This window comes from Rana temporaria, chromosome 5 (genome assembly GCF_905171775.1).
Source record: "Rana temporaria chromosome 5, aRanTem1.1, whole genome shotgun sequence".
NCBI lineage: Eukaryota > Metazoa > Chordata > Amphibia > Anura > Ranidae > Rana > Rana temporaria.
The window spans coordinates 34440955-34461266 of record NC_053493.1 but is presented as its reverse complement, the minus strand read 5'-3'; the positions used below and the strand labels follow the sequence as shown (position 1 = coordinate 34461266).

General features: G+C 47.2%; 1 protein-coding gene across 11 annotated transcripts in view; it reads left to right on the top strand.

The window, feature by feature from the left end:
- AKAP9 (A-kinase anchoring protein 9) overlaps positions 1-20312 on the top strand; it is a 359842-nt gene that overhangs the window by 264937 nt on the left and 74593 nt on the right. For all 11 annotated transcript variants that reach the window (XM_040352376.1, XM_040352374.1, XM_040352375.1 and 8 more), the window contains one exon: positions 14155-14367. In XM_040352376.1, the coding sequence (XP_040208310.1) occupies positions 14155-14367 (213 nt within the window). The remainder of the gene's footprint in view (positions 1-14154; positions 14368-20312) is intronic.

The following is a 20312-nucleotide window of genomic DNA, read 5'->3' as shown; positions in this document are numbered from 1 at the left end:
GAACACAATACCACCCTGGGAGGGATTCTCCTATCAACACTGACCATGCTGATGGGGGAATGGAGCGATGAAAAACCTTCTGTACTTCAGGAGCCCCCTCCCCCCCTTCTATATTCTTATCTAAACCCGATCCGATCCAGCTCTCGTCGTTATCTTTCTACTCCTTGGGCAGTTTGATATCAGTGGCAGCCATTTGGCTCCTGCTGCTGTCAATCAAATGCTGTGACGAGGGAGCGCGGCTGAGTCGCCCGGTCTGTGTCAATAGACGCAGACTGGGTTTTTCGGGAGCGGGCACTCACTGAAGAGTGCCGGCGGGGTACCCTAGAAATGCAGGTTCGGGGCTTCTATGTGCAAAATCATTGCACTGAGCAAGTAAGTATGGACATGTTTGTTATTTTTGTTCTAAAAAAAATCAGAAGGTTTAATATCACTTTAAGTCTTCAGAGTAAGGTGTGGCAAAGATCAAAGAAGATTGCGGTTCGAGTATAAAAGGTGTTGTTGATATATTATTTATCTATACAAGAGTAAAAATAAATGTGTGTTGTCTGATGACTGAACTATCCTGGGAGCGTCTCTATAAACACAGTAAGCAAAATCTATTTAGGATCCATTGAGTTTTCTGCTCTAATATCCTAGACATACTAAAGATGGGCAAATGTCGCACCAGGAGCGTGTGCTGGAGAGACCTCTCTACCTGTGCCTAAATAATAGGGTACTGAATGAACCCTTCAGAGGTGTGTTTCTATTACATGTCTCTATTGGTATTGCGCAGTTGCAGAATACATATATTTTATTGTTTCCTGTCCACCGTAGGAACCCACAGTCTTATGTCCCTATATAAGTTAGGGCCAGTTAACTGAAATGCTATTTTACCTTCCCGCATGTTTTTTGGGTTTGTGGGAAGAAACTGGAGCCACTGGGAAACCTATACAAGTATGGCGAAAACATAAAGGCTCAATGCATATTGGACCCTGGGTGGTATTGGAACATTAATAAATACAATACAAGAATGATATCTACTGTGCTGTCCCAAGACAAATGTAGGCATCCATTTATTTATGATGGTTTGGGGATAAACTCAGGATAAAGCTTTGGAAAATGTTAATAGGTCATCAGACTTTTCTGTGCATTCCAATACATTTCCTTTCCCATTTTATACTGACTAAAGGTCAAGATTGTATTGATCCCTCTGCATTGCTGACATGCCTTTGTCAAGTTCTCTAGCATGTCTAGCCTTGGCCAGAGGCTGTCCACAGAAATATATGCTGCTTACTTGTTAATGAGGCATTCCTGCCCTACTGCTGTCTGCTGCTTAGTTGTGTACATTCTCTGCATTACCTCTCTCGCTCCCCCTTTTTTTATTTATTTTTGTTTTACATTGCCTGCCTTTCTTTTCTTTTCTTCCATCCTTCATTCATTCATTCATTCATTCATTCATTCATTCCTTCCCTCCCTTCCTTTCTTCCCTCCCTTTCCTTTCCTTTCCTTTCCTTTCCTTACTTCCTTCCTTGGCTCTCACTTGCTTATAGATCTACGCAGTGCTTTAAGTGGGCCAAAAGAGGTGCCAGTACTCTATTAGGCGCCGGTGCTCCCCCCCCAATACTGATATATATATATATATATATATATATATATATATATATATATATATATATATATATATATATATATATATGAGCTCTCATGGAGGTAACATGGAGGGAGGGAGCTAACAGAAATGAAAATTGTCCATCACCACCAATAAAGTGGTATTTCCAATTGCCATCAAATTACGTTTTTTCCTGACCTACCTTGTGGCAGCAGAGCGAGGCAGGCACTGAAGTCGGCGGGCAAATGGGAGGTCTGGTCTAGCACGCGGCCTGGCTCCGCTGCTCTCACAGTAACTGACTGACTGGTCTCCCCCCCCCCGGGAGCAGGCTGAGCTTGACTCAAGCACGTAGCCGACGCCGCCCGCACGGCCGCGGAGACTACAACTCCCATGATAATTAGCGGCACTGTGGCGACGTCACATGACAATAACAGTCATGATTCCGTCATTCAGCGCCGCAGACGGATTGCGGACAGCCGCGGCGGCTATTGTTTCGCGGTCTGTCTGCAATACAAACAGACAACATTACTTGGGGGGGCACACAGTAAAATTGGGGGGGACGTGGCCCGCTCAGGCCCCACCCTGGAGACGCCCCTGACTACAATGCTGTAGCTAGCTCTCCGCTGCGTTCCGGTACCGAAAACCCACGTACTGGGCGCACGGAGAGGTGCTGGTACTCTCCAGGGCCATTTTTGGAAGTGGCGGTACTGAGTACCGCCGCGTTCCTGCCCACTTAAAGCACTGGATCTACGTATATTTCTATCCTTCTTGTCTTTCTGTGTTTCTCTCCCCTCTTTTAACACTCTCCTCTTCCTTCTCTTTCCGCAATCTCCCCTCTCTCTTCTCACTTTTTCTCCTCTCACACTTTTTTCCTCCTCCTTCTCTCACTGTCTCTTCTTTCCCTCCTTCCTTCCTTCCTTCCTTCCTTCTCACACTCCCCCCCCCCCAACTCTCTTCTTTCCATCCTTCTTTCTCCTCCTCCTCCCTCTCTTCTCTTCATTCCATCACTCTTTCTTGTCCCCCCCTCTCCCTCTTATTTCCATCTCTCTCCCTCTTCTTTCCATTTCTCTCCCTCTTCTTTCCATTTCTCTCCCTCTTCTTTCCATCTCTCTCCCTCTTCTTTCCATCTCTCTCCCTCTTCTTTCCATCTCTCTCCCTCTTCTTTCCATTTCTCTCCCTCTTCTTTCCATCTCTCTCCCTCTTCTTTCCATCTCTCTCCCTCTTCTTTCCATCTCTCTCCCTCTTCTTTCCATCTCTCTCCCTCTTCTTTCCATCTCTCTCCCTCTTCTTTCCATCTCTCTCCCTCTTCTTTCCATCTCTCTCCCTCTTCTTTCCATCTCTCTCCCTCTTCTTTCCATCACTCTTTCTCTTCCCCCTCTCTCTACCCCCCCTCTCTCTCTCTCTCTCTCTCTCTCTCTTCTTTCCATCCTTCCCTCTCTCTCCTCCCCCTCTTCTTTCCATCTCTCTCTCTCTCTCCCTCTCTCTCTCTCTCTCTCTCCCCCTCTCTTCCCACCTATCCTTACTACTTTCTCTCTCTCTCTCTCTCTCTCTCTCTCTCTCTCTCTCTTTCTCTCTCTTTCTCTCTCTTTCTCTCTCTTTCTCTCTCTTTCTCTCTCTTTCTCTCTCTCTCTCTCTTTCTCTCTCTTTCTCTCTCTTTCTCTCTCTCTCTCTCTTTCTCTCTCTTTCTCTCTCTTTCTCTCTCTTTCTCTCTCTATTTCTCCCTCCCTCTCCTATCTTTCCTCTCTCTCTCGCTCTCTCTCTCTCTCTCTCCTATCTTTCCCCTCTCTCTCTCTCGCCCTTGTTTCTATCCTTCCTTCTCGCTCTCTCTCTCTCTCTCTCTCTCTCTTTATCTTTCTCTCCTTTGTTAAACACAATTATGCAGATTGCCAAGTACAGTTTTTTTTCTTCTTCTCAGGAATGTTATTGAATAGACCTACCTATTCTATAGACGTGGCAGAGTATTTTTTCTTCAGACGCCTCTGCACATGTTGGAATTAGCTGCAGGGCTTTGCATGTGACAGAGCGGCAGAGCAGAGATTTTTTTATTTTTTTTATGGACACACCTGCCTAAAGCTTACAGTTATGATTTCAGAGATGGGAAAGAGAAAAAGTTTGATGATCAAGCATATTTTCACATTGATGATATCATTTTGGTGACGCTCAGCCCTCGAGATTTAAAGTGCCTGAAGGAAAATTTTTCTGGCTAGAAATCTTAACTGACTGTGGGCCCTACCTTTCTTCGGTATTGTACTAGAATTGTGAAAAGGACAAACTGGTTGATATGGGCAGCGAGAACAGAACTTTCAGCCAATAGGAGTATACATTGCACACTCCATTGAATAGAACAGGGTTCATGTGATAAGTAGCCAGTCCACCTAAGGCTGGGGTTTCAGTTTTTAACACATGCCAGGTTGTTGAATCAGCAGCTGGCATGTGTGTGGCTGCCCAATGTCATAGCCAGCTTAAAGCAGCTTAAAGCAGCGTTTATAAAAGCATTTGATTGTTGTTGCTGGACCTATTTATTTGAGATAATGGGGTGTGCAACAGGAGAAGGAAGACTTGCTTTCCTGAATTCACTACAGCAGAAAACAGAGGTGACATCTCCGAAAAGGGGGGGGGGGGGTGACGCCAGGGAGGGACTGGCCATTGGGACTACAGGGAGTTTCCCGGTGGGCCGATGGCTCAGTGGGCCGGCTTCAGTGACAGCGGACCGCTGCCCCCCCTCCGCTCCTCTGTCTCTCCCTTCTCGCAGCGCTCACCTGGGGGGGAACAGAGAAGCAGGGGGAGGACCAGAGGAGTAGGAGGGGGGACAGAGGAGCATGGGGGAGGGGGGGACAGAGGAGCATGGGGGAGGGGACAGACAGCTGACTCAACAGCTATGGCCTGGGAGTTTCTCACTTCTGCCTAATCTTGTCCCATAAGGGGGGCACCAAACTGATACTTTGCCCCGGATGAAATAATGTCAGCTTCCCCACTGGTACTGCCTATAAGAGTACCAGTACCAGCCGTTCTACTCTAATAAAGCAGAATGGCTAGTGGCTAGTGAAGGTGGAGAGGGGGCTTGGGTGGCGGGGGGGGGGGTGTGCGGGAGTTGTCCGGCCGCCATGAGAGAGACCTGTCAAAGTGGGCCAGTCTGGATGAAGTCCAGGGCCGAATTTTTGTCCCAGTCCAGCCCTGGGTGACGCCACCAAGTCAAATGAAAGCGTATCTTTGTAGATCACTACACTGTGTACTGTTCTTCCATGGGCTATCATTAGAGAACCAAGGAGTCTGTATTTATCTTCATATTAAAGATGGCTGAGGTATTTATTTTGCCCTTGTTTCAGTTTCATTGTTTTTGCTAATTATATGTGCGCAATATTATTTTAATTGGTGGTTAGCGTTCTAAGCTGGTCGGCAAACCTACAGCCTTGCATTTCCAGATACTCAAGAGATTAGCGCTGTTTAATTATTTACTCCTTACTGCACCGACTCAAGAAACGTAATTCGGTGCTGTGTTCATTCCTTACTGCCTGGTCAGGGCGCAATGCAAAGTTGGGATTAACCAGGAGATACATTTACATGACCCAGCCAAACTTCCCTTAGCTTATAACTCCAAAAGAATAAACATGAACACTCAGTACAGCTTTTTTTTTCACTGAGCTAAAATGCAGCCCATTAATTGTAATGTACCTATGCACACAGGTGTGTAAACCAGCACCATGCATTCTTCAGAAAAAAATAATATATAAATAGAAAAACCAGCATTTTTGGTCAGTTTTATATACGCCTCATGCGCGCAAATGTGTGAAAAATGTGTGCAAATGGCATTTACATATTGTGCAGAACAAAAATGTGAGAATTTTTCGCGCACGAAAATTGCGCAAATGCATATGTGTGAAAATACATCTAAAATAAAAACGTCTGAAAAAGATGCTCAAACAAGAGTATCATGTGCAAGAGGCCTGCAAGTGGTTGTAAATTCGGAAGGTTTCTTTTTATCTTCAAGCAGAGTTCCACCCAAAAATGGAACTTCTGCTTTAAGGGAAGGTGACCCCCACCTTTTGGTATGTAATTTTTTTGTGGGGGGGGGGGGGGGGGGAGCGTAAACCCTCTTTTTAGCAAGTTCCAGCTCCCACTTCCTCCCGGGGCGCCAGAAGGAAGTTCACCTCTCGCCCCTCCCTCTTGGCAATCATCTGGGACAAGTCACAGGTCCCAGATTGCCCGGCCAATCGCGGTGTGCAGTGCGTGCCCAGCTGTGAAGCCACAGCCAGGCGCCCACAGTCACGATGCCGGCGCCGCAGAGAGGAGGGGGAGACGAGCGGGGCTTTGTATGCCCGCATGGCTGGAACCTGGGACAGGTAAGTGTCCGATTTAATAAAAGTCAGCAGCTACACTTTTTGTAGCTGCTGACTTTTATATTGGCGGAACTCCGCTTTAATGCATTCTATGCAATAAGATAAAAATCCTTCTGTGTGCAGCAGTCTTCCCTCAGCCCGCCTAATACTTAAGCCCCCTCTCTGTCCAGCAATATCCACGAATGTGTCGAGACTCTCCCTTCTGATTGGCTGAGACACAGCAGCAGTGCCATTGGGTTCCCGCTGTCAATTAAAGTTGGCTAGCCAATCAGGAGAGAGAGGTGGTGGGCCGGGCTGGACTGGGGCTGTCTAAATGGACACAGGGATCTGTGACTTGGCTCTGGTGCCCCCATAGCAAGCCGCTTGCTGTGGGGGCACTCGACAGCAGGGAGGGGCCAGGAGCTCTGAAGTGGACCCAAGAAGAGGAGAATCTGGGCAAATCCACTGCAACAGAGCAGGCAAGTATGGCATATTTTATATATATATATATAAAGACTTTACAAAGGCTTTAAGTGACCAGTAAACAGAAAATAGAAGCCATTTGATAAATATACATTTTTAATAAGAGTATGGAGACATCTTGATATGTTATCACTCACAGCTGACCTCCTGATCTATTTGCAGGCAACCACTTCAGCTTAAAATGTCTGAAAGTTTAAAGTGTTACTAAACCCACAACAGTAAAATCAGTCTGTATATACAGTAAAGCACACTTGTTATTCTCCCTGTGGAACCTAAGGGGTTAATCCTCTGCATTGTGTAAAAATGCTGCTAGATCCTATATACACAGATCCTCCTCTTCTTCCACTGACTTTAAACGTTTCCGGATAAGACAGCCTTTGGAGTCAGGCTGCACATGCTCAGTTTGGTGTGTATTGCTAGAGAGTTTTTTTTTTCTTGGGAGAGTGCATGTGATCAGCACATGGCCAATCAGCACTGTCCAGACAGAGGGTCAGGTGTCCTGAATCCTGATAGGACAGCCAGTGCAGTATGAAAACTCCTACAAGTTTTACCAGCTACTGATGGAAATCACAAGACTGCTATATACTGCTGATGAGAAAAGGTATTTAGCCGTTTATACCGTATTTACTAAATTGATTGCATGTCCATGTTCTGTGTACTGTGGGAGACCAAATATAGTGAATGCAGGCTCCTGGGTTTTGTAACAGTAGCTGGAGGGAATGAACAGATTATATAGCTGTTCTTACTCGCTAGCTGATGTGCCGAAATGATTGTTTCAGAAGATGCTGCAAAGTTAAATCACCAGAGGCTTTCTTGTGTCTCATGAGTGACATGCGTATGGTCTGTGGCCATTATGATTGGGTTCATGTTTATTATTTTGGAGGATGGCACTGCTGAACCACCCTGACTAGGTAGGAGGTTGCAATACTGTACCTATATACTTTTATAAAAAAAAATTATATATATATATATATATATACCTTGATACCAGGGGCGGACTGACCATTAGGGCACTGCCCGAGGGCCCCAAGCCACTAGGGGGGCCCCATCAGAGTTGTCAGCCTCAGTAAAACCAGGGACAGTATTTAAAAATCTGTGTTTTAAAAAAAATCCCACGATTATAGCTGCCCCGCCTTTCCAGTACCTTTTCAGTGTGTATGTATACTGTGGCCCAGATTCTCAAAGGGCTTACGACGGCGCAACGCCATGTACGCCGTCATAAGTCCTAATCTGGGCCGTCGTATTTATGCGACTGATTCTTAGAATCAGTTACGCATAGATATCCATTCGATCCGACAGGCGTAAGGCTCTTACGCTGTCGAATCTTAAATGCAATTTTTTTTTGTCCGCTAGGTGTCGCCTCCGTCGTTTTCCCCGTCGAGTATGCAAATTAGCTAGATACGCGAATTCCCGAACGTACGCGCGGCCGACGCAGTGAATTTACGACGTTTACGTTGGGTTTTTCCGGCGTAAAGTTGCCCCTGCTATATGAGGGGCAACCAATGTTAAGTATGGCCGTCGTTCCCGCGTCGAAATTTATAAATTTACGTCGTTTGCGTAAGTCGTCCGTGAATGGGGCTGGACGCCATTTACGTTCACGTCGAAACCAATGACGTCCTTGCGACGTCATTTGGAGCAATGCACCCTGGGACGGCGCATGCGCAGTACGTTCGGACGGCGCATGCGCAGTACGTTCGGCGCGGGAACGCGCTTAATTTAAATACTACACGCCCCCTACCAGCCTAATTTGAATTAGGCGGGCTTGCGCCGGGTGATTTACGCTACGCCGCCGCAACTTTACACGCAAGTGCTTTGTGAATAAAGCACTTGCCTGTAAAACTTGCAGCGGCGTAACGTAAATGAGATACGTTACGCCCGCCGACATTTACGCCGATCTACGAGAATCTGCCCCAGTTTGTGTATACTGTACATCTCTTATTGCCCAGGAGCCCCATAATCTCCTTTTTTGTTGTTTAATCTGGATTTTTTTTTAAAAATACAAAACAATCATTGCACCTTTTTTGTGAACATTTTTGTGCTTGTCCGATCAAATTATATCGGATGATCGGGCCCTCGAAAGCTCTGTACTAACGATCCGATTATCGTTCGTACCATTGCGTCAAAAGTGGTATTTTTCATCCGATTTTCGTTTGGATCCTGTGTGTGGGCCATAAGGGTTTTGTTTAATGGCAGCAGCAGTTGGTAAAGTTCCCTTCGGGGCTGTCAGTATTGCCAGTCATTAGCATGTTGTGAAAATTGTGCTGCAGCTTTCTCCATAAACAGAGGCACAGAAGATCCTCCCTGGGATCTACTTATTGTGGAAACAGTGTTTCCATGGTGGGGATTGTAGTGGCAGGTGTAAGAATCCTTTAGATGAGCCGAGATGACAGCTGGAATGCGCAGACAATGCTATAAACCTGTACAGACTTGCTCAGTCAATATTTATGTGAGTTTCACTATTAATAACTGATAGGCCGGGGTGGTAATTGCGTGTCCAAAAAAGGAATTTTAATTTTGTCCTCTTTTAAGGTTTAATGAGATGTGTCGCAGTGATAATGTTTGTAATCCCCGGTCTCATGGCAATTGTAAGTGCCAGCTATGGACATGGTGGGTCATGCTCATCTTAGCGTTGTGAAATGTGTAGGGAGCGTGTTTTGTTTCACTGCAGACTGGCCAGTCATTGTACACGGTTCTGTCTCCACCCTGTACCACAAATACTTTGCTTTTATATCCATGTAGGTGTATAGTAAAAGGTTACTGCAAGTCTAGAACTCCATTATTCTGAAGGCCTACTAGAGCTGGACATACAATACCTGTCTCCACATGGTGCTGACATCTTGCACTCGCTGGAATAGAAAAGGCACATTCCAGCGAGCGCGTCATAGAAGCGATGGGGATCCGACTTGGATTCCCGCCAATTGTAGCTGCGGCGTTTGGTATGAATTATGAGGGGGAAATCACGCCAAATTTTAAATAAAAAACCGGCATGGGTTCCCCCACAATCCATACCAGACCCGTATCCAAGCACGCCGCCCGGACGGTCAGGAGAGGAGTGGGAGCGAGCGCCCCCCCCTTCCTGAGCCGTACCAGGCCGCATGCCCTCAACATGGGGGGTTGGGTGCTCTGGGGCGGCGGGGCGCCCTGCGGCCCCCCCCCCACCCCAAAGTACCCTGTCCCCATGTTGATAAGGACAAGGGCCTCTTCCCGACAACCCTGGCTGTTGGTTGTCAGGGTCTGCGGGCGGCGGGCTTATCGGAATCTGGGAGCCCCCTTAAATAAGGGGGCCACCAGATACCGGCCCCCCACCCTAGTTGAATGAATAAGGGGTACATCGTACGCCTACCCATTCACCTGGAGGCAAAGTGTCAATAAAATAAACACACAACACAGGGTTTTGAAATAATTTATTAGTCAGCTCCGGGGGGGGTCTTCTCCGCTCTCCAGGGGGGGGGGTCTTCTCTGCTCTCCGGGGGGGTCTTCTCCGCTCTCCGGGGGGGGGTCTTCTCCGCTCTCCGAGGGGGTCTTCTCCACTCTCCGGGGGGTCTTTTTCCATCTTCTCCGATGTCGCCTCGGCACTCCCCGGTTCTTCTCCTGCTCGCTCTCCAGTGCCTTCCTCTGGGCTGGCCGCTGCTATCTTCTTTTTAGCTCTCTTACTAGCGGCGGCGCAGCCCGCTCTTCTTTGCCGTCTTCTGCCTTAGTCTTTTCTTCTTATGTTGACGCAACGCTTCCTCCCGCCGGGTGCGCGGCTAGCACTGATTTATATAGGCCTCTTATGACGTCACAGTCCCATCATGCTCCGTGGGTCCTGGAGCATGATGGGACTGTGACGTCATAAGAGGCCTATATAAAGTTTGCTTAAATGCTTGTGCTTTCTGCTGATTGGTGAGCTATAGCTCTAGTTCAGCAGAAAGGTGGGGCTAAGGAGCCTCTGCAGAGACACCACTGCTTCCACATAGAGGGCAAGGGTCCTTCTGCACAGCATGCTGGCATGGGCAAGGCTTTTCTACTTTCTAAAGAAAATAAACTGTAAATCTGTGTATGGATAAAGGACAATCTGCAACTCCATACATGCTCTTTAAATCAGTCCGAATGCAAGTCTGTGTATACTTTTTTTTGTTTTCATGTATTAGAAATGTATCTAATTTAAACTGAAAGCTCATTTGGCCTTTAGAGTGGTTCTAAAGTCAGAAAGCTTTTTACTTTCGTGTATTCTATGCATGACGGTAAAAAAGTTGTGTGCAGCAGCACCCCCAGCCCCTCTAATACCTTGGTGTCCTCACCATCCAGAAATGTGCCCAAGAGCCTTGGGGGACTCTCCCTCCTCATTGGCTGAGACCGCAGCGGGAACAAATGAGGCTGTCAATCGCCACCAGTGAGCCAATGAGGGGAGGGGGCTAGGGCCGAGCTGTGGCTCTGTGTGTGTGAATGGACATGCAGAGCAGCGACTTGGGAGCAAGGTTGCTTGGGTTCCCCCAGAGCAAGCTGCTTGCTCTGGGGGCACTCAGAAGGAGGGAGGGACCAGGAGTGCCGGTGATCTGCCGTGCTGGTTCCAGCTATCAGGGAAGTTCCAGCGCATGCGCAAACTGATGTGCTGAGATGGTTCCAGCTATCGGGAAAGTTCCTTCAAGGACTGCGCAGGTGCAAACTTGCTGACGGAAATCCCCGAACGCCGGCCGGCATCCAGGGCGACGTGGATTTCGAGGTAAGTGGCCGGTCGGCCTCATGTCCTCGCTGCGCTCGGACGGCTCGCTTCGCTCGCTCGGCCTCCTGGCTCTTTTTTTAACATCCTCCAATCCACGGGGATGTTAAAGAATGAGCCTGGATGCCGCGCGAGGTTCAGAGATTTCCGTCGGGAAGTGTGCGCCTGCGCAGTCAGTGAAGGAACTTTCATGTTAGGGGAACATTGAGGACAAGTCACCGGCAGGGGTTCCAAGAAGAGGAGAATCGTAGGTGCTCTGTGCAAAACCACTGCACAGAGCAGGTATATAACTTTAAGTTAGAGCCTAGAGCTTGTACTTCAAAAAACAAGTCACCAGTGGTACAGTAGGTGTTTGTGATATTGTGCTTTTAGCACGACAGCGTCGCGCTGATACTCGGCGACAGGGTGCCGAGATCTCCCCGACACCTCGCACTCACTGGAATAGTGACAGCACATCCCAGCAAGCGCGTCATAGAAGCGACGGGAGATCCGACTTGGATTCCCGCCAATTCTACACGTGTGCGGTGTTTGTTATGAATCCTGAGGGGGAAGTCCCCGCCGGATTTTAAATAAAAATCCGGCATGGGTCCCCCCCTCAGGAGCATACCGGGCCCTTAGGTCTGTTATGGGTTGTAAGGAGAGCCCCCCTACGCCGAAAAAAACGGCGTAGGGGGTCCCCCTACAATCCATACCAGACCCGTATCCAAAGCACGCTACCCGGCCAGCCAGGAAGGGAGTGGGGACGAGCGAGCGCCCCCCCCCTCTCCTGAGCCGTACCAGGCTGCATGCCCTCAACATGGGGGGGTTGGGTGCTCTGGGGCAGGGGGGCGCACTGCGGCCCCCCCACCTCAGAGCACCCTGTCCCCATGTTGATGAGGACAGGGCCCCTTCCCGACAACCCTGGCCGTTGGTTGTCGGGGTATGCGGGCGGGAGGCTTATCGGAATCTGGGAGCCCCCTTTAATAAGGGGGCCCCCAGATACCGGCCCCCCCACCCTAAGTGAATGAGTATGGGGTACATCGTACCCCTACCCATTCACCTGAAAGAAAAGTGGTAAAAACACAAATAAACCACACAGGGTATTAAAATATTTTATTTTTCTGCTCCGGAGGCCTCCCCTGTCTTCTTTATTAGCTCTTTTACCAGGGGAGGCTTCTTCTTTGACGTCTTCGGGTGGGTGGGGGCCGCCGTCTGGTTCTCTTCCACCGCCGGGGGGGGTCGCTTTTTAAAAGCGACCCCCCCCCGGCGGGTTTCCTCCGGCGTCTTCGGCGGGGCTCTTCTTCTTCCGCTATCCCGACGGGTCTTCTCAACTCTCCGGGGTTCTCCTTCTGTCTTCGCCGCTCTCCGTTGTTGACTCGGCGCACCCCGGTTCTTCGTATCGCTGTCCGGTGTCTTCTTCCGTGCTGTACGTCTTCTTCCGCGCTGTGATGAGTTCTTCTTCCGTGCTGTGACGTCATGTTCTTCACTTCTCTTCTTCTCCCGATGTTGACTCGCCGGTCCTCCTCGCTGAAATGACGGATGCGCGCCTTGCATCGGACCTATATAGGCCTCACAGTCCCATCATGCTCTGTACCTACCCATGTGATACCTACCCACGTGGTAGGTATCACATGGGTAGGTACAGAGCATGATGGGACTGTGAGGCCTATATAGGTCCGATGCACCCGCGCACCCGTCATTGCAGAGAGGAGCCGGCGACGTGTCAACACCGGGAGAAGGAGAGAAGCGAAGAACATGACGTCACAGCGCGGAAGAAGAACTCATCACAGCACGGAAGGAGAAGACGTAAAGCACGGAAGAAGACACCGGACAGCGAGACGAAGAACCGGGGTGCGACGAGTCAAGAGCGGAGAGCGGCGAAGACAGAAGGAGACCCCCGGAGAGTTGAGAAGACCCGTCGGGATAGCGGAAGAAGAAGAGCCCCGCCGAAGACGCCGGAGGAAACCCGCCGGGGGGTGGGGGCTTTTTTAAAAGCGACCCCCCCCCGGCGGTGGAAGAGAACCAGACGGCGGCCCCCACCCACCCGAAGACGTCAAAGAAGAAGCCTCCCCTGGTAAAAGAGCTAATAAAGAAGACAGGGGAGGCCTCCGGAGCAGAAAAATAAAATATTTTAATACCCTGTGTGGTTTATTTGTGTTTTTACCACTTTTCTTGCAGGTGAATGGGTAGGGGTACGATGTACCCCATACTCATTCACTTAGGGTGGGGGGCCGGTATCTGGGGGCCCCCTTATTAAAGGGGGCTCCCAGATTCCGATAAGCCTCCCGCCCGCATACCCCGACAACCAACGGCCAGGGTTGTCGGGAAGGGGCCCTGTCCTCATCAACATGGGGACAGGGTGCTCTGAGGTGGGGGGGCCGCAGTGCGCCCCCCTGCCCCAGAGCACCCAACCCCCCCATGTTGAGGGCATGCAGCCTGGTACGGCTCAGGAGAGGGGGGGGGCGCTCGCTCGTCCCCACTCCCTTCCTGGCTGGCCGGGTAGCGTGCTTTGGATACGGGTCTGGTATGGATTGTAGGGGGACCCCCTACGCCGTTTTTTTCGGCGTAGGGGGGCTCTCCTTACAACCCATAACAGACCTAAGGGCCCGGTATGCTCCTGAGGGGGGGACCCATGCCGGATTTTTATTTAAAATCCGGCGGGGACTTCCCCCTCAGGATTCATAACAAACGCCGCACACGTGTAGAATTGGCGGGAATCCAAGTCGGATCTCCCGTCGCTTCTATGACGGCTCTGTCTCCATCGCGGCAAGCCAGCTCGGCGCTGGCTCCCGCGATGGGGCTCGTAGGTGCTCAATCTCGCCGAGAAAGAGAGCGAGATTGACACAAAATCGGGTTCACCTACTGTAGGTCCTCCATTTTTTTTCTTGACAGGCCCCCCAAGCATGTTATTTCTTAGAAATCTATATACACTTTCTATGCACTAATAGAAGGAATCTGTTATATGACTTTTATTGTATATATGACACCTAAAAAAATCACTAAACCAAAAAATAAGTAAAATTGCCATTTGTACTGTCCCTTTGCAAGTACGGTAATCTTTTTCTAACAGTTCTCTCTGTCCCCTCCAGGCCTCCTCGATGGATACACAGACGAGAGAGTCTTTCTTGAGAAGCAGATGCAGGAAAAAAATGATCTTATCCGGCATCTGGAGCAGGAGCTGCAGAGTACAGGTAACAGATTGCAGGAACTGGAACAGGAGCGGCAGCAGATGCAGGAGGAGAAGGAGCTGCTGTCCCGCCAGAAACTTGCTCTGAAGGCCAGTGCAGCACCCGCCGAACAACGTAGGTATCCCTGTAATAATCCTTTACTGTTCCTATAATTATACCTGTCTGACATAAAGTATCCGTGTTACTTTTCATCTCTGCTGTCCCATAACACGCAGCCAGTCCTCTCCAGACACCTGATGGGTGGCTTATATAACTAGGGCTTGTACTTTGTCACATAGCTGTATAATTATAAGGCCATTATATTTGTCATTGTGAAGAGCACATCATAATAATGAAATAGGATGATATAATTCCTCTTAAAGGGCCACTTAACCTAAAACATATGCAGGCTTATAAAAAATTTAAAAGGTAGCAGCTTCGTTAATAACTTTGATCCAGCCAATATGCAGGGGGAGGAGAATTCACTTAATGTGCTAATTTGCAAAAGTGATCCAGTTAAAGGGAATCAACTTTTTTATTGTTTAAGATCTGTATGTGTGAGCGAATTAAAGTAACCACATTTTATCAACTTATATTTAAGGATTGCTATACTTTTGTGTCGTTACCCCTAAAATGACTGCCTAACTACCCCAAAGTTTTATGCACACACTTCTGAAAGATCCGTGTTCTTTGACCCACAGGGAGCCACATGGCAACCTATTGGAACACACTGTTCCAATAGGATCTATCAAAGTGCCTGGACAAGGGGGAGGGGCTATATATGATGACGCGCGGCGGGGAACACACAGCTATTGAAATGAAAGCTGTTATGTTCCCACACGCTGATCAACTAGACGGACAGGGGGGGCTTTCTCTTTGCCACTGGAGACCTACACAAAGCTGCATTTGGGGTCACATGGCTGTATTTGGGTACACAAGGCTGCATTTGGGGTCACATGGCTGTATTTGGGTACACAAGGCTGCATTTGGGGACACAAGGCTGCATTTGGGGACACAAGGCTGCATTTGGGGGGACATGGCTGCATTTGGGGACACGGCTGCATTTGGGGACACAAAGCTGCATTTGGGGTCACAAGGCTGCATTTGGGGACATGGCTGCATTTGGGGACACAAGGTTGCATTTGGGGACATGGCTGCCTTTGGGGACACAAGGCTGCATTTGGGGACACCTGGACACATTTTTTTTTAAAAGTATCGGTATTCGGTATCGGCGAGTACATGAAAAAAAGTATCGTTACTTGTACTCGGTCCTAAAAAAGTGGTTTCGGGGCAACCCTAATAATTTGCCACAGCAAGTGCATAAAAATGGGAGCTTCTCATCAAAAATCACTTTGAAATAAACCTAAAAGTATTCAAAATGTATATTTACTAAAAAATGCACCATGGTCCTCCTTTTTAGATTAAACCCCTTTTGCTTACTAGCAGAACTCATCTTTGAGAACTAATTCACTTACATAAAAGTTCTGTTAAAATGTTTGTAAACGATCGCCTTGAAAAACAACTCATTCTCCTTATAATAGAAATGAAAGGCAAAACATTTGTGTATAGACATACCTCCTAACTTTTTGAGATGGGAATGAGGGACACCTATCGGCAAAAGTATGCAGGCATAGGACACACCTTTTGCCACGCCCCCTTAAAGGGTCACTAAAGGATTTTTTTTTTTTTAGCTAAATAGCTTCCTTTACCTTACTGCAGTCCTGGTTTCATGTAGAGGTCGACCGATATATCGGTCGGCCGATATATCGGCCGATATTTGGCCGTTTTTGTGAAATCGGCATCGGCCGATTATCGTGAAAAAATCGGCCGATTCGCCGCTACAATATCCAGGCCTTGAGGTCCCTTGCCTTCCAGTCATGTACTGACCAGTCACCAGTGCCCCCGCCCCCGCCATGAATCCTCCATCCGCATTGGCCTCTGCTACTCACCGCAGGTCCTGGAAGTCTACGTACGGCGGCGAGTAGGGGCGTGACGTCACGGTCCTTCCCCCGCAGCTCGCGGTCCACTCCGTGCTCACATTGCGAGTAGGGGGCCACGCCTGTCTCTCACGTCACCCTTGCGTGCCCCACCCCCTGCTGCTCCTGGTTCCCGGGTCTTCTACTGGCTCTCCGTTGCGAGTAGAGGCGTGACGCCCAGTGCGCGCCCCGCCCCCTGCTACTCCTTCCCGGCTTCTTATTTTGCAGCATCCCCTGCATTCGAGCTAGGTATGTGGCATATTCGTTCATTGATGTAGATCACTATGGGCATTTATTTTTTGTCAACACTAACACTGCTGGGCAAGGTCACGCTGATGGGCACTTTTTTATGTTAAGGGGCACTCTGATGGGTATATTTTTAATGTGCGCACTGATGAGCATATTGTTTTAAGAGGCACACTGATGGACACATTTTGTTGTGCATATCAGATTGCCCCTTAACATAAAATATGCCCATCAGCATACACATTAAAAATATACCCATCAGAGTGCCCCTTAACATAAAATTTGCCCATCAGAGTGTCCCTTAATAACAATAAATGTGCTCATGGGCACATTTTATGTTATTAAGGGACACTGTGATGGGCAAATTTTATGTCAAGGGGCACTCTGATGGGCACAACAAAACTTTTATGTTAAGGGGCACGCTGATGGGTATATTTTTAATGTGTTCGCTGATGGGCATATTGCATGTTAAGGGGCACTCTGATGGGCAAATTTTATGTTAAGGAGCACGTTTTGTTGTGCCCATCAGAGTGCCCCTTAACATAAAATGTGCCCATCAGCGTGACCCTTATTTTAAGTTAAGGGGCACAATGCATCCCCACCCATCCCTCTCCACAACACATGGCTGTGGAGGAGGCGGGTACAGAGAGAGGTGGCTGTGGAGGAGGCGGGTACAGAGAGGTGGCTGTAGAGGAGGGGGTACAGAGAGGTAGCTTTACAGCCACCTCTGTACCTCCCTCCGCCACAACCACCTCTCTGTACCTCCCTCCTCCACAACCACCTCTCTGTACCTCCCTCCTCCACAACCACCTCTCTGTACCCCCCTCCTTAAAATGACTAAGATTGTATTTTTTTTCTTTTTTAATAATTATGAGGTGGCACTGATGGGCTGCACTGGTGGGCACTAATGAGGTGGTACTGATGGACACTAATGGGCTGAACTGGTAGGCACTGATGAGGTTGCACTGACAGGCTGAACTGGTGGACACTAATGAGGTGGCACTGATGGACACTGATAGGCTACACTGGTGAGCTGCATTGGTGGGCACTGATGGACACTGATAGGCTGCACTCCACCTTTCCACCCTAAACAATAACCTCCTCCCCAACCTAAGTTTTCTAAAATAATGGGAAAGAAAAAAAAAAATCGGCCTAAAATATCGGCCGCAAAAATCGGCCTAAAATATCGGCCATCGGCCGCCCCGATTTTGAAATATCGGCATCGGTATCGGCCAGAGAAAAACCCATATCGGTCGACCTCTAGTTTCATGTCCTCATTGTTCGTTTTTGCTTTCATGTTGCTGTAAATCCTCTCTGTTCTGGACACTTCCTGGTTGCCTGTTTCCTGATAACCACAGTACTGGGAGATTTCTCACTGTGGTCACTAATCAAGGAGGTGTGATTACTGTGTGTAAAACGAAACTGGATTGGTGCTGAGGAGTTTTAGACAAAGTATCACTGCCCTCTATTGGCTCTTTGTACATCAGAGAACCAGCAAACAACAGCAAAAACGAAACTAAACTGTAGGTACATTATATGATTGTTTTTTATCTATTTTTAATCATTTTTAAAAGGAATCAGTTAACTATTATGTCTCTATACCCTGTAAACAGTAATTTCAGCTAAAAAATGTTTTCCTTTAGTGACCCTTTAAAGAAGAATTGTACAAAAAAACAAGATTGGTTAAACCCACGGGTGATTTTTTTTTTTTTACCATTACTACTCCTCTATATTGGCTTTTGGAATTTACAAATTCAACAATTTAGAAATCAGAAGAAAGGGAAACACTTTTTGAAAGATAAAGTGAATTTTTTATCCAACGATATGGATCAGACCAAAATGAGGGACAAATGAGGAGGAATGAGGGACAGAGGGACATTGCTCCAAATCAGGGACAGTCCCTCCAAATCAGGGACAGTTGGGAGTTATGTATAGAAATAAAAAAATATATAAATATTTTTTTTGCCTTTTTATAGAAGTGATCACATTCCCTCTGTTCTCAGATGCATAAGAGCTGGTGGGAGGGGTAGCAGCAGCACACTGATCTTCCCAGTGAAGGACTGTGCAGGGGGGAGGGGGGGTGTGTCCTTTGGAGGAAAGAAAGCTGAATTCCCAGCACAGCCAGTAAACTGACCATGCTGTGCTCTCCTGCTTAGCGTGGTCAGTTTTTATTAGGAAAGCAGAGGGGCTGGCAGGAACACAAGGAATTTTACACAGAGGAAGCAATACAAAGAGAACAGAATACGTTTTACATTTTCATACAAGCACATGGTTCAGCAGGCACAAATCAATAATATAAAATGATGGGGTAAAAAACACTTTAATAATGATTTGGATGAGTGAGCTTTTTAGTACTTTGCTTCAAAGGAACTTTGGCTGGAGTGAGGCAGGACACGATCCTTCTTCTCTGTCCTCTTACTTCCTGTCCCAGTAATTGTGGTTAGCTGAATAGGAAGAGACATTAAAAAAAAAAAAAAAAAAATTAAGAGATTAATATTCCCACTCTCTGTAACCTATCTGATTTTCTAGTTGTCTTTTATACCTGTTGGGGAGATGGTCCTTGCTTCCCTCCTAGTGATATCACAGAGACAGGAAGTAGGGAGAAATGTCAGCGGGGTTCTAGACAGCGCTAAAACACTGACAGAGGTTCTAGACCTTCTATCCAGTTTTAACTCGAGTTATTCTTTATCAAAATAAAAAACACGCGCTCTTCCAGACCCCCCAGGCTGTCATTCTGCCTGAAATAGTTTATATGAAAAGCAAAGCTGTTATTAAGTTGTATATAAAGCTACAAATATTTAACACATTTACTGCCATATTATTATTTTTAAAAACTTTACCAATATTTTTGAAACTAAAAAGGTTATCTTGTTGTTTTTTTTTGTTGTTTTTTGTGTCTGTGTTTTTATGACTGTGCTAAATTGTATTTTAAAGCTTTTTTTATTTGTTGCTTTCAGATTGTTTGAATATTATACTTGTTTTTAATGTCTAAACCTATTTTTTTTATAATTGTTGACTTCTTCCTACAGTTAACTAAATATTGTAATTATAAACAAAAAGGTGTATTAATTAAATCATAGAGGACCTGTCACCCGGGAACAAATCAGACACACCAGTTAAAAAAATAAATTCCAAGCACTTTCAAGGTCTACGGCCTCCTTTTGACACAACCGATCCGTGATTTTGTCAGTTCTTTCTATGGGATATAAGATTATTAGATTGGCTTCCTGATTTAAATTTTTTTATCCGGTTGATAAACAAAAACAAGTAACAAAATTAAAAGAAAAAAGATAAATTGACCAGTCTTCATTTTAAGAAAACTAATGTTGCCGGAGTTAAAAAATTATACATTGTAGGTTATAATCTGTCCCAATTATAGTGACTAAAATGATGATTATTGTACAAACCATGTCACCCTTATTTACAAATTGACAGTTGTTGTTTTGAGTTTTGCAAATATTTTTTAATTTTTAAATGTGAATTTTTTAAAAAAAATAAAATGAAAAAATGTTTGAGGATAACAAATACAAAAATGAAAATTGGCAGAATAATTATAGATAAGAGAGGGAAGGCGTACATTTTGGTCAACAAAGGGTTAAAGTGGTTGTAAACCCGTTACAACTACTTTTACTTACGGGTAAGCCTAGATTTTGGCCCATTTCACACGGGGCGGATCAGTAATGATCCGCCCCGTGAACCTCCGCTTGCTCAGCGGGGATCGCTCCGTGGATCCCCGCTGAGCCGGCGGATGACAGGGCGGTCCCCGCACACTGTGCAGGGACCGCCCTGTCTTTTCTCCGCTCTTCCCTATGGGGGGATCGGATGAACACGGACCGTCTGTCCGTGTTCACCCGATCC